At 41.2% G+C, this 13763-nt stretch overlaps 1 protein-coding gene across 4 annotated transcripts in view; it reads right to left on the bottom strand.

Annotated features, from left to right (window-relative positions):
- Positions 1 to 13763, bottom strand: part of PDE7A (phosphodiesterase 7A) — a 108743-nt gene that overhangs the window by 19095 nt on the left and 75885 nt on the right. For 3 of the 4 annotated variants that reach the window (XR_011468276.1, XM_070392760.1, XM_070392761.1), the window contains exons 6-12: positions 11538 to 11633; positions 9006 to 9106; positions 5931 to 6062; positions 5645 to 5736; positions 2977 to 3121; positions 2352 to 2448; positions 1435 to 1515 (exon numbers count right to left, since the gene is read on the bottom strand). Coding sequence is in view for 2 of the 4 variants with exons in the window: in XM_070392760.1 (XP_070248861.1) it covers positions 1435 to 1515; positions 2352 to 2448; positions 2977 to 3121; positions 5645 to 5736; positions 5931 to 6062; positions 9006 to 9106; positions 11538 to 11633 (744 nt within the window). In the remaining 2 variants the exon portion in view is untranslated. The remainder of the gene's footprint in view (positions 1 to 1434; positions 1516 to 2351; positions 2449 to 2976; positions 3122 to 5644; positions 5737 to 5930; positions 6063 to 9005; positions 9107 to 11537; positions 11634 to 13763) is intronic. The other variant, XR_011468277.1, reaches the window with a different exon arrangement.

Here is a 13763-nt window from a genome sequence, read left to right as displayed (position 1 = left end):
TTGTTTTTGTGATTAATCACTATGCTTTAATTATGTTCAATTTGTAACAATGAAATTGGGGGTCACCACAACATGAGGAACTGTATTAAAGGGTCTCGGCATTAGGAAGGCTGAGAACCACTGGTTTAAGGCATCTGGCTCCTTTTCCCTTTTAAATACTGCAGCTTTTAGAAACCTCATTTGCAAGTTCTCCCATTAGGCAAAGCCATTCAAAGTAGCTAGAGCGAGCTGGCGACCGTTCCCCGGCCTCCGTTCCCTCTGCCTGCATGCCACCTACTTCACATGTGAAGACAAGTCCCCTTGAGAGCCAGAGCAGATCTACGTCCTGTCTTACCCTCTGAAAACCTCAGCTTTCCTGGCTGAGCCGCATTCCGCCCGACCCTCCACCCCCGTCTGTGCCACACCCCCTTCCCACAGACTCATCTCCACCGCCCTCCGCAGGCAAGTCAGGTACTGCCCACTGTCTTCCACACGGGACCCTTTGCCATGACACAGGAATGACATTTCTGAATCTGAGCCTAACGCAGTCCTCTTTTCAGTCTTATGCCACAGTATTATGCTATCTTCTGACTTTCTAGAAACTTTATCTTTCTAAAATCTGTGTACACATTTCACTATGTTCAGTCTAATTCTCAAAGGCCCTACTGCATACCAGCGACCAAAATTAGTCACTCCTCCAAACCTTGCTGGGTCACCCCACACGCCCGGCCCACGCCCGTCTTTCCTGCCACCACTGCACAGTGTCCATCACAGCAGCCTCCTCATGCTTCTTCCTCCAGCGACGGTCCCTCATGGCTCTCAGTGCCTCAGCCCCGCTGCAGCGCTGGCTCAGGGGCACATCACCAAGGCCAGGAGGGCCCTGAGAGCCCGGGAGAGGACGCTGCCTGCCCGGAGGACAGGACAAGGAAAAGGAGCCCATGAGGCTGAAGGCACAGCGTGGACTTGGGGGCCCCTGGAGGGTCCTAGGCTGCTCTGGGTAAATGAGGGCAAGTTGTTGGGGCGAAGACTGGAGGGACAAATCGAGACAAGATCTCAAGAGGCCCGTGCGAGAGGTGGAGGAGGTACTGTGACCACCCGGCCGTGATAACCAAGAGGAGGAAGCAGTGCCAACTGCTCTCACATCACACTCAGCACAGGGGTCCCCTTTTCATGCCCCAGAATTATGCAAAAAGCTTCCACAAGGCAAAAGCGTATTTCCACTTTAGAACACACAAAAAAGGAGCTGTTACATGTTCTGCAAAAATTATGTTTTACAACCTATAGTCAAATGAGAGTAATTATAAGAGCAAAATAAGACAAGAGTAAAATTTTAGATTGTTTAAATGAGCATAATTGTAATATCCTATATTTCAAGTGTATCTCTTTTTCTTGACAAAGTTACAATCAGTGGCACTTTTCTAACTGGCCCGTATCTACGTATCTACGTATAGTTACCAATCTGGATGTTGGCAATAGATTCAGTCTGACGATCACAAAATGGACTCACACCCAGCTGATACTTCTTCTCTATGTCTCCTAGAAATTAATGAGACAGAACTGTTAATATGGAGCACACCTACCGCATGTCAGTGAAGTCTACAGCTTACCTGTCCACTCCTTAGAAAGAAGGCAACGTATTTAATCCCCGAGAGGACAGCCTCTCAGGCGGTTCTCTACGCCATTCACACATAGCAAAGCCTATCGCAAATGGAGGAGGAAGACTTCTACCAGGTGTTTTACCCCAACACTGTAGTTCTGCCAGCATTTTCATTTAAATCCTAGATTTCTAAAAGGAAGGTGCATGAAATGAAGACCCTTGGTTCCTGGGTTTAAATCACAAAAACGTCTTATATGTTCATATGGCCACGCCCTCCACACAGGACAGGAGGGGTAAGGTCAGCAAAATCTTCCCATTCAGCAAAATTTCCAACCTGATTGATGCTGATTCATAAATGCATGCACACACATCTGACGATTTGAAGAGAACTGCTAATTTTCAAAACATGCTCAGTCTGTTCATTATTGGTTATATGTGCATCTACTGTAAATTGTCACTAAAAATATCAAGTATCTACCACTAGCCTCCTATAAATGTCCGAGTTATTTTATTCATATGATCTAAGAAAATGAGCTGAGTAGATTTATTAGCATTCAATACTGTAACTTGCCTTTTTTTAAATTTTTTTTTATTTTTCGCTTAAAGTATTACAAAGGGTATTACATAAGTGTCCTTTTTCCCCCCCCGCCCTTGACAAGCCCCTGCCCTCCCTTACCCCCCAGTGTCTTATATCCATTAGTTATGGTTATATGGGTGCATACAAGTCCTTCGGTTGATCTCTTACTCCCCTCCCTCCTGTCCCCCTGTAACTTGCCTTGATGGAAGAATTCCTCTGTTACTTTTTCACTCCACTGCTTGCTTAATTCCCAGGTCCGACACGGGTTACAAATATCAGCACATTTCAAAGCCATCTAGCAAGCAAAACAGTAATGTCGTTTTAAGAAAAAAGTAAAATTCCAAATGTAATAAGTTTAAATCTACTCTAATAGTGGCAAAACAACACCTTTAAAAAAGGAGAAAATACTGCAACAGAAAATTCATTTTTTATGTTACTTTTATGACCCTATTAGGTCTACCAACCATTTCTCCAGAAATGCTGCAAGACTGCAAACCTAACTGTACAGCCAAGCACATGGCCTGGAGTAACCAGAAAGTTACAAATAATTACCCAATTCCTGTCAATTTTTTTCTTAAACTTTAGTAAGTGAGAACTTATTAAAATAAAATGCTCTTGCAAAACCTGTTTTTGTTAGGAATCCCGAGTGTGAACAATGCCAATCGATGGTGCTCTCCGGAGAGGGGGCTCTCCCTGGGGAAGGAAACCCCACAGCTCTCTCTCAGACGTAACCACTCTGAACACGACACTAGAATATTTCCTCTTTAGTCTAACAGTCACATGATTTACCCCAGAAACAGAATCTTTCCAAGCCCCATTTTACCTGTAAAACCAAATGCCTATGTCTGGCATCTTCCAGGCATAAGTCACCTCTATCCAAATGGGACCTAAACAACGACAGATACTCGTTTTGGCGACTGATGTCTGTGGCTAGTATCAAAGCACCTATCTGAGTCTCCATTTGTTTCCTGGAATTAGAAAAATATAAAAAGAAAATACAAGACTTTCAATTAAATAGTTACTTATTAATTTTTTCCTTAAACTTAATATTCAGAAAACTTTATAGAGCCCTAATATATTCTAATTGTCACACAACTTTTAACCTATCACAAAAAATGAATTTTAAATAATGCATAAAAAAACTACTAAAATAATCAAAACTAAAACCAAGAGTTTGTAGAAAATACTAATATGCAAACATCCTCAAAAGAGTGCCTTTTATTTTTCCAGCCAAGGTGGAATTATTTGCCTATAAAAAACAATAAGATTGGTATATTTTCTGTGAAAATTCTTTGCTGGGATGTGCTGAGGGTAAACAACTCTGGGTTTCTTTCCTGGTGCCTGAGATCTGGAAAGCAGAAGGAAGTTTCAAAAAGAGGGAAAGGAGTCCATTCAACAACCAACTCCTATAGATATTTTGACTAAAATGTCCAATTAAATCCTGATGAAATCCCACCAAAATGTTTGAGAAAGTTTAGATTCAATTATATGTATAGTTCAGCAGTTGTATATAGCCGTATATGTATACTCAAGAGTCAATCATCTAAATGACTACCCAAATTTTCTGGAAGGTAAAAGGTAACATGTTAATATAAATTAAAAATATATGATATTCTAGCCCTGGCAGGTGTGGGTCAGTGGTTAGAGCACTGGCCCGAGTACTGAAGGGTCCCAGGTTTGATTACCTGGTAAAGGGCTCGTTGGGTTGCAGGTTCGATCCCTGGCCCTGGTTGGGGCTCACATGGGAGGCAACCAATCGATGTGCCTTTCTCACATCGATGTCAGTCTGTCTGTCTCTCTCCCCCTCCCTTCCACTGTCTAAAAATCAATGGAAAAAAATATCTTTCATGAGGAATAACAACAACAAAACAAACAAAAAAACCATGATATTAAAAAAAAAACTGTCTCAAATCAAATAACAGGAGAAATAAACTTAAAAAAAAAATTCCTGCTTTTTGACTGGCTGGGTGGCTCAGTTGGTTGGAGCGTCATCTTGTAAACCCAAAAAGATTATGGGTCCATCCCCAGTTGGGGCATGTGCCAGAGCAACCTATCAGTGTTTCACATAGATGTTTCTTTCTTTCTTTCTCTATCTCTTCCTTTCTTTCTTTCCCTTCCCTCCCTCCCTCTCTCTTCTTTCTCTCCCCCCCTCCCCCCACTGCATTCCTTCCGCTCTCTCTAAAATCAATAAACATATCCTTGGGTGAGGATTAAAACAAAATAAAATAAAGTAAAACAAAAACCTGCCTTTTATTTCAATGGGCCATAGCAAACATTATCTTTGTATAATGATCAGAGCTGTCAATAAATTAAAAGGCTCACAATATTGAAATACAAAAAAAAAACAACATCCAAAGAATGCTGTTGTGTAGAGTTCCTCAGTTTCAGTTTTTACTTGTATTAAATCTGAGAATTTAATAAGGGGTTCATTATCAAATGCAAAACATGATTAAAAGGCAAAACAAAGCACACATTTTAATCTACCTTAGTCAAGGAAAAGATACTTTCTATATACAAAGACTGTATGGTTAAGCAACTTTTATATTTGTACTCAGCAAGAAACAATTTTACTTACCGGAAGTACTGTCATAACTCCAAATGGTATCCATGAATAAAGAGTTTAAAAAAATAAAAAATAAAGTCCAGCTTTTTTCTTATGGTCATTACACAAAACACTCAAGTTTTTAAATCATGAAAGGGAAAAAGGAAAGGACTGTGATAGTAACTTAAATTTTAATACCCAGTTTCATGCCTCACCTTTTTGCTAGAATCACTTGGTTTACATAACCATTGACGTGGTTTTCCTAAGGCACCTTCTCTGTGAGGCGGTCACTATTGAACCTTTGCTTATGGACAATGACACGAGAGTTTGTTAGCAACCTCCGTCATGTTGGGCTCATTCACATTAATGCTCTTTATTAGGCTTTCAAATGGCCTGCTTAACATTAAATGATCTATTCTAAAAAATTAGTATTTTCTGTTCTTTCCAGTCATTATTTTATCCTATAGCTCCAGAATTGACCTATAGCTGCAGGATTTTTACTTCTTATCAATTTTGAAGCTTTACTTTTAATAAACCTATTTATTATACAGAATGTTTACTTTCTATTTATTTCTAGAACTTAAGGTTTTGTTTAAATTAGCACAAAATGGAAATATGTTATACTATTTATATAAATAAGCAGTAAACTGTGATTGAGCCATTGTGCATTTGGAGTGAGTTTTACATAGTACTCAAATCCATGGGATAATCTTTCATAATAATTCACTAAAAATATCCTATTAACTGTACTGTAGAACAGGTTTAAATTACTAAAATTTTTATATAAATTTGTAAAATAAAATAATTTACCCATTAAATTTAACCCCCCCAAACCTGAAAATTATGGAACATTTGAACATAATAATGTAATTTTAAACCTTATAAAATTGTTTTGCCAGGTTAATTTTCATAGTTCACAGCAAATTAAATTTGTCTGAATCCAGCCTACCTGTTCTCTAATGGCATATGTGAGAATAAACCGGATTCTCTCAATAACCCCACGGCAGATCTCCAGTGGTGGTTTTCCAGGACTGAGGTATTCTACAGAGAAAAAAAAAAAAAGCATATCTGAGTTATTTAATGGTAATAAATCTCTTTCTGAACATAAAGAATTATTTGGGAGTAATATTAATCTGGTTAAAATCCTAACATTTGTTAACCATTCACTTCTTGAAAACATGAAACATTTTCAGGAATGCAGAAATATTAAATGTTGATGATAAAACAGCACTAACCTTGTATAAAGTTGCCAAGTAATGGTTAGTTTTAATAAGGAAAGGTTGATTAACACCTGGATGATCCAGATCATGCGTGGCAGCTGCAATTAAGCTCAGCAAGACATCCCAAGGAGTTACGGAGTTGGCAAGCTGAAGTTGACAAAAGAAGATTAATTACAGTCATATTTGAAATCACCTCTGTCCCACTGCAACGGGTTTCAATTAGCCCCAAAATGGCAGTGTTGCCAGTGCCCTCCCGTCCTGGTTTTCAGACTGTTCACTAAGGCCGCCGGTGCCTGCTGGGCTGGCCTCCTCAGACACTGAGAGGGCAGATCGGACAGCTCGGCCTTCCACAGCTTCGTTTTAAACAAGCTTAATCACAATGGCAAAGTACAAGCCATCTCAAAAAAGATGGCTTTTTCAAATATTTTAAAAAAAGAATAGTTCTGAAGCAATAAACACAGGTTTGTATATTTTTATTACCACAGCCATTACAGCAAACAGAAAAGACCTATGAGGTTAAATATTTTTTATTATAAGAACACTTAACATGAGATCTACACTGTTAACAGATTTTTATCAACAAACTAGAGGCCCCATGCACCAAATTCGTGCAAGAGTAGGCCTTCCTCCCCTGGCTGCCGGCTCCGGCTTCCATCTGGCACCCGGGACCCGGGCTTCTCTCGCAGTCCCGGCTTCATCTGGAAGGTTGTCCGGAAGGATGTCTGGTCTAATTAGCATATTATGCTTTTATTATTATAGAAGACTGTTTGTGGGGAAACCCAAGACTTGGTCGGAATGTCTGTAAGGAGGATTCTCCGAAAGGTCAGGGGCCTCTGAGGGGAGCCTGACTTTTCCAAACAAGTCCCACCCCCGGGGTGTTTTGCTAGAATCTCTGTTTAGTCTTTTACACCCGACCGTGTAGAAGCATATACTTTCTCAAGGATATTTACCCTGCTGATTGTAGCTAGAGGTTAATTTTAGATCAAGCTGTTCTGACAATAAAAGCCAAAGGAGGCAGGAGAACAGGGCTACTTGGCAGTGATAGCCAAGCAGTCCCTTAGTCCTCTCTTTCACAGAAACGTGTGTTAGAGTAATCATTCATCCATCATTCAGGGCCTGCCGGTCCGCCCCAGCGAAGTGGTGCCCCGTGTGAGGCTGACCAGCAATTGTTTACTGGGTCTCAATTAAGAATCTAAACATGAGGTTATTTCTGAGGCCCCACTGTCTAAGGATGCTACTGGGTCATCAGAGAGCAGAGTCCTTGTCCAGTCTGAACTCGAGCCTCTCCCAGTGGATGGCACAATGTGCACACATCAGAAAAGGCAATCTTGTAAGCTAACAATTACACTGCTGCTCCCAATCATCATTATTAATCTTACTCGATACAATAAAATAATCACAGAAAAAAGTTTGTTACCTGACTGAAAATTTCAGTGATAAAAAACAACCACCTAGCTACATGTATCGTCTGCTTTTCATGAATCCCTTCTCATTACTGGGCCACTGCTCCTCATCTCAGGCCCAACTCCCCTGACCACCCCATCACCCCTCTTCTTTGCCTGCAGCCCCTCCCTGGCAATGGCTGATTTGTGTTCCTACAGCACTTCACATGCCCGGCCATGATAGCACTCAGCAGGACATGCTTTTCCTTAGGTAACGTTAGGTCAATGCTCTCTAAACTTGTATGACCCTGTGCCCTGGCAGTAAAACAATGTGATCATACACCACCAATATCGGTACACTTACTTACAGATTATGACACTGAACTAACATATATTACACATGATAAAGATGAAAATGGAAAATTTTTAATTTAGATAAATTTTGATTCGAATTTTAATAGTCTCTTTCAATGCCAGAATGAATCTTTTTCCATCCCTTGTGTCAAGTTCATCTCAGTCTGAAAAAGAAAACTAAAACTCAACATCTAAGGGCTTGAATCCCCTGGAAAACTGTAAGCTGTCAGAAGGCCAAGAATATTTATTATTTATTTTTGTATTGCTTATCATTGGTATGTGGAGGAGTTCAAAGAATGGGGAGAAGTTGTTGAAGAAAATTATTTCCTCTTCAGGATTTGTGACAGCATTTTAAAAATGTAGATTTTTAAAGCATGGCACACTCTCCGAGCACCCTGCACACAGAGCAACCTCCCCTCCCAACCCAGAACATGTGGGCAAGGCTGTGGATAAGCAATATGCAAATGTTATATTCTTATGGTAACCACAACAGAAGGAAGTGGCAGAAGAATAGGTATGTACTATCCTGGGAGAATCCAGTAATTCAGAATTAAACTAAAAAAAATTCATGTATGATTACACATAACATCAAACAATCTCAGGTAGATGAAAGAGTGAATCATTAACATGAGAAACATGAAAAGAAAAAAACAATCTTTAAAAGTTCTGTTTGACTTCTCTCCTAAATGTCAGACTCTTACCCGTCTATCAGGCACCCATTTGGATATCGCACAAATACATTTGTCTCCAGATTCAAACCGGAAGTCCCCATCTCTACCCACCCCGCCCCAGACAAGCTCCTTCTCCTGCCTTCTTCTCACGAGCCTCCAGCTCTACCGCCTGCCCAGCCTGCACACGCAGCCTCCATCGCTCCCCTCCCTGCGCGGCTTCCCAAACGCACTGGACACCAGACCCCAGTCCTTCTAATTCTAAGCGCCCCCCCCCGCCCTCCCCCCGCCCCGTCCCGCCCAGGACTGTGTGCCCACCCCCTCGAGGAGCCCTGAAGCAGCTCCTGAGCGGCCAGGCGTTCATGTTCACACAGCGGCCAGCTCCCTACTCCCTCAGGGACACGGCGTCAATGCGGATGTCGGACAGCCCCGGGGATCTGGCCCTCGCTGGGCCTCCTGCAGCTGCTCCCTCAGCACCCCCCCCGCCCCCCCCCCCCCCCCCCCCCCCAAATCTCCAGTAGCTGCGCCTACAGATACAGCCGTTTTTGGAAACTTGATCCTGCTAGATCTCAGTCCTGTGAAGGAAACTTCTGATTCTGAGTCAAGTCACTAACTTAGGGAAAGGTATTTGAAATAAAGCAGAGATACTCTGAGGATTTTCACCTGCTGTCATGTCAGCGCCTCACCTTGGGTTCTCGTAGGTAACAGTGCATGGCCTGAGTGACGTCCGCAGCGTGGACGGCGTTGTGGTACGGGTTCTGACTGTGGTAATCTTCTTGAATCATAACTGCAATGAAGGAAAGCCCGCCCCCCCCCAATTGTAAATGGGCGGCATGGACAAGTAAAAAACTGTGATAATCACAAGTTCCCACCAACACTGTCCATGTGGCTATCAGTTAACTGTTCAGGTTCAGAGAGATGATAATCACCCACACTCACATGGATACCTAAAGAATCAATACCATTTTGACTCATAACTTGTTTGAAACTTTTACAAAATGTATGTTTTTATTGATTTTTAGAGAGAGAAAGGAAGAGGGAGATAGAAACATCAATGATGAGAGACAATCATCCATCAACCGGCTGCCTCCTGCATGCTGCCTACCGGGAATCGAGCCCTGACCTGGGATCAAACTGGTGACCTCTTGGTTTATGGGCTGATGCTCAACCACTGAGCCACACTGGCAAGGCTTGTTTGAAACTTAAATGAGAAAGTATTCATGTCAAAATTATAAAATACTTTCTCTTTGAAAATGTGAATGAGAGACCAAAAGAATCTCAGTTTAGTAAAAAAGCACCATTCAACAAATGTTTACTGTGCCAGATACTGTTCTAAGTGGTACTAGAAATTCATCAGTGAACAAAAATCTTTATGACACTGAAACAGTGCAAATACTGGGTCTATGAAAGTGACCCTGTGGGCACTTCATCACACGGTGGGTTTTGGACCTGGAATTTGTTTTTCAGTTTGTAGGGATAGACCTGATGCTAATCTTTTCTTTCTCCCTCTGTGTCTGTTATGCTATCACGAAAAGGTGGGCCAGGATTAGCGGGAGAGCTACCCGTGGTGCCAGCAAACCTGCACGGGGGTGGGGGGTGGGGGGCCAACAGCAAGACATGCTAAAACCTAGAGGTCTCTGAGGAACACGCCAGCACCAAGGTGGTGACTGCAATCCATCCGTGAGCGGGAAAAAGACTTAGAATTCTGTATTAACTTTGACCCCATCATTTAAAATAGCCTTTTAAGTACTTTTGTACCATCTATTTTTGTATGTGTTTTATAATTTATATACTAGTACAGTATTACAGGCATACCATTTATAAATAAATGTGCATTAAAAGTTTCTCAAGCCCTGGCTGGTTCAGCCTGCAGACTGAAGGGTCCCGGGTTCGATTCCAGTCAAGGGCATATTGCCTGTGTTTCCAGCTCAATCCCCAGTAAAGGGCGTGCAGGAGGCAGCCGATCAATGATTCTCTCTCATCATTGATGTTTCTCTCTCTCTCCCTTCTTCTCTGAAATCAGTAAAAATGTATTTTTAAAAAGTTGCCAGGTAATAAATTTATCTTAGTTTAGAACTTAAGAGGAAAGAAAACATTGTCTTCTTCCTTAAAAAAAAAAAAAAAAAGAATCCGCATGCTATGCTACCAATTTTTTCCTAACATGTTTTTTTATTTGGTGAAAAGCTTCAACTTTCCCCTAAAGCAGAGTAGTCTTAGGTAAATGCCACCCTGCACGTTTAAACATATTCCAAATAATCTTTCAAGTTTACTGTCAAATTAAGAGACTTAAGTGCAATGTACCCCATCTTTAAAGTTTTACCCTTCAAACACTTAGAAAAGGGCAGAGACGTGGCATCTTTGTCAGGAAATCGTGGCTGATGTAGACCTGACTGCAAAGTCATCCCCAATTCCTCCCCAGGCCCCGACCCTGGGCCCCGAGGCTCCGCAGCTCTCACCCCCAGGTGCAGTCCATTTCCACCTGCCCTGCCCAGCTGCTGGCACAGGTGGGAAGTGAAGGGGGCCAGGGTCACCAGCTCTCTCTTGGAAACTGAACACCACTTTGGACAAGCTCAGCTTATCCTATCCTATATAATAAAACCCTAAGATGTAAATCGACTGAATGGCAGAACGATCAGTCGCTATGACACACACTGACCACCAGGGGCAGACGCTCAACACAGGAGCTGCCCCCTGGTGGTCAGTGCACTCCCACAGAAGAAGCGCCGTTCAGCCAGGAGCCGGGCTCACGGCTGGCAAGCACAGTGGCGGTGGTGGGAGCCTCTCCTGCCTCTGTGGGGAGTGGGCCTAAGACGGCAGTCAGACCTCCCCAGAGGGGTCCTGCACTGTGAGAGGGAGCAGGCCAGTCTGAGGGACTCCCTCCACCTAATTTTAAAATAAAGATTACTTTCTTTTTTGTTCTTAATGTGAATCTATTATGGTGCCAAAGTCCTCTGCATTCTTTTTAACTTAATAGGAAACCACTCAGAGCTGTGGCAGGTCAGTCCCAGTTCTTGGGCTGCTAGCTGCAGATGCACAGAGAGCAGCAGGACCGGAAGCAGCATGCACAGCCCACAGACCCAGGAGCTCAATAATACATGTTGTTTTAAGCCATTAAATTTGGAGTGGTTTGTTTTAGATCAATAGTTACTTAATACCAAAATTTTAAAAGTTCTTGTATACATCTTATTACCACTGCTAAATGAATTAGAATCACTTACCTAAAAATCTACGAAGTTTCACCATATCTAAATGGAAGTACTCAATTAATCCATGAAGACTAAATAAATGACAGGTTAAACTTACTAGACTATTTCCTAAAAAAAAAAAAAAGACAGAGAAAGGAGATATTAGTAGCTAACATAATTGCATATAGGTTTTGAATACACAACATGAAGTACTAATTCCTTTTTGTCTGTCTAAAATTTACAAATTCTTAGACCAGTTATGAACTTCAAATATCACATCTTTTTTTCCATTCTAAGAAAAAACTTTTTTGTTGTTTCATTTTGCACAACCAGGTAAACTGGAAGATAAACTTTTAATAGACTGATTTAAAAAAAAAATACACCAAAATAATTAGAATCAATAGAAACTTTGAAAATTGTCCCACACTAAGTTTAAGTTAACTTCCCAAAGCACCTAAACATGGCTGCACTTAACCACTTCCTACATGTCCCCTCAACCACCTGCTTTAGCTGAACAGGGATGTCCCAGAGCAAGGAGCCTTGGCTGCACCTCGTTAGGTGGAGGCTGTGTTTATTCTAACAAAACGGGACAGAATTCTATACCTATTCATTCATAGACAATATGATATCTAGCAATCTTATGTTTTTCTAGTGAAATGGTTCTTTGACTTTTCAAAATGCCTATTTGCAAGCTTTCTCTACTTTTCTCAAACTACTGACATAACCACATCCTATTCACCCCCTCATCCTCAACAGCCTCATACTTCACAGAAAAAAAAACACAAGCCCTCAAATTTCCCTTTCTTTCAAAAGCCAGTAATACCTCTACCTCTCCATAGCTTCTCAGGAACCTTCCTTGGTCCATCACATACATCTACCATGTCCCCCGCTCCCCCATCCCCAGTTCCACTGAATCAAAACATCCCTCCCTCCTCCCCCATCTCATATTGGTCAGTATGATGGGCACTCAGACATGCTCTAGATTCTCTTATCTTTGAAACAATGAAGAATCCCTGGCTCTCTTGGCCCCTCCAGTTGTCACCCTCTCTGCTCCTCCACAGAGTTTTCTGGGAGTGTTGTCACATGCAACGGGGTTATCTTCATCCTCAACTCACTCCTTTGTCACTGACAACTGGAGCCACACCATGTGTACAAATTAAATTTGGAAAAACTACCGTTTTATAATGTTTTTCCTTCCAAGATTCACCTCTCTCTCCATTTCTTATACCTTCCATTATATTTCTCAATGTTTTGAAGATTTCCTCTATAGGACTGATATGCTGTATTAACAATTAAATAGACTGTGTTTTAAAAGGAGTATAAGCTTGCTGAAACCGGTTTGGCTCAGTGGATAGAGCGTAGGCCTGCGGACTGAAAGGTCCCAGGTTCGATTCCGGTCAAGGGCGTGTACCTGGGTTGCGGACACATCCCCGGTGGGAGATGTGCAGGAGGCAGCTGATCGATGTTTCTAACTCTCTATCCCTCTCCCTTCCTCTCTGTAAGAAATCAATAAAATATAAAATAAATAAATAAATAAATAAATAAATAAATAAAAGGAGTATAAGCTCATAATTATTGTCAACATTTGGATAAGAACAATAACATAGACACTATTCTAGTATTCTCTAAAAAAAAAAAAATCGATGATTCTTACAAAAAATGAATGAAAGACATAACTAGCCCTGCATTGAAAATTTCTAGTAATATTTATGAAGGATTATAAAGAACTACTGGGCTAAATTCATTATCTAAAACTGCCTAAACAATTGTCAACAGAAGCTCATGGCTGAGGAAAAAAGTTAATTAATTGGAATAATATTTGCATGGGCAACATTGTAAATAATGTGGCAGCCCAAAAGAGATTCTTTTTCAAAACTACCTGGCATATCATCTTCAAAAGGGGGGAAAAAACCACTTTAAATCTTTTATTGAAATTAAAATCTTTTTATGAAATTAAAAGTTAAAATGCATTCAAATCCTGATAACACTCTACTGGTACAAACATGAGCCTATGTGGTTTGGAAGTATTTGAGAAAAAAGTGAGCTATATTTCTGCTACTGCTGTTGTAACAACCAATTTTCTTGGGGGGGGGGGGTATATTCATAGATATTTTAGAATGTATGTTCAAACAAACTATCCAATTAAAAAGTGACCAGAGGATCTGAACATTTTTCCACCTGACATACAGTTGGTCAACAGACACATGAAAAGATGCTTGACATCACTAATCATCAACTAAATGCAAATCAAAACAACAA

The sequence above is a fragment of the Myotis yumanensis genome, unplaced genomic scaffold (genome assembly GCF_028538775.1).
Source record: "Myotis yumanensis isolate MYYU_CA2020_CCGP unplaced genomic scaffold, mMyoYum1.0.hap1 SCAF_15, whole genome shotgun sequence".
Taxonomy (NCBI): domain Eukaryota; kingdom Metazoa; phylum Chordata; class Mammalia; order Chiroptera; family Vespertilionidae; genus Myotis; species Myotis yumanensis.
This window is presented reverse-complemented; position numbering and strand designations above follow the sequence as displayed.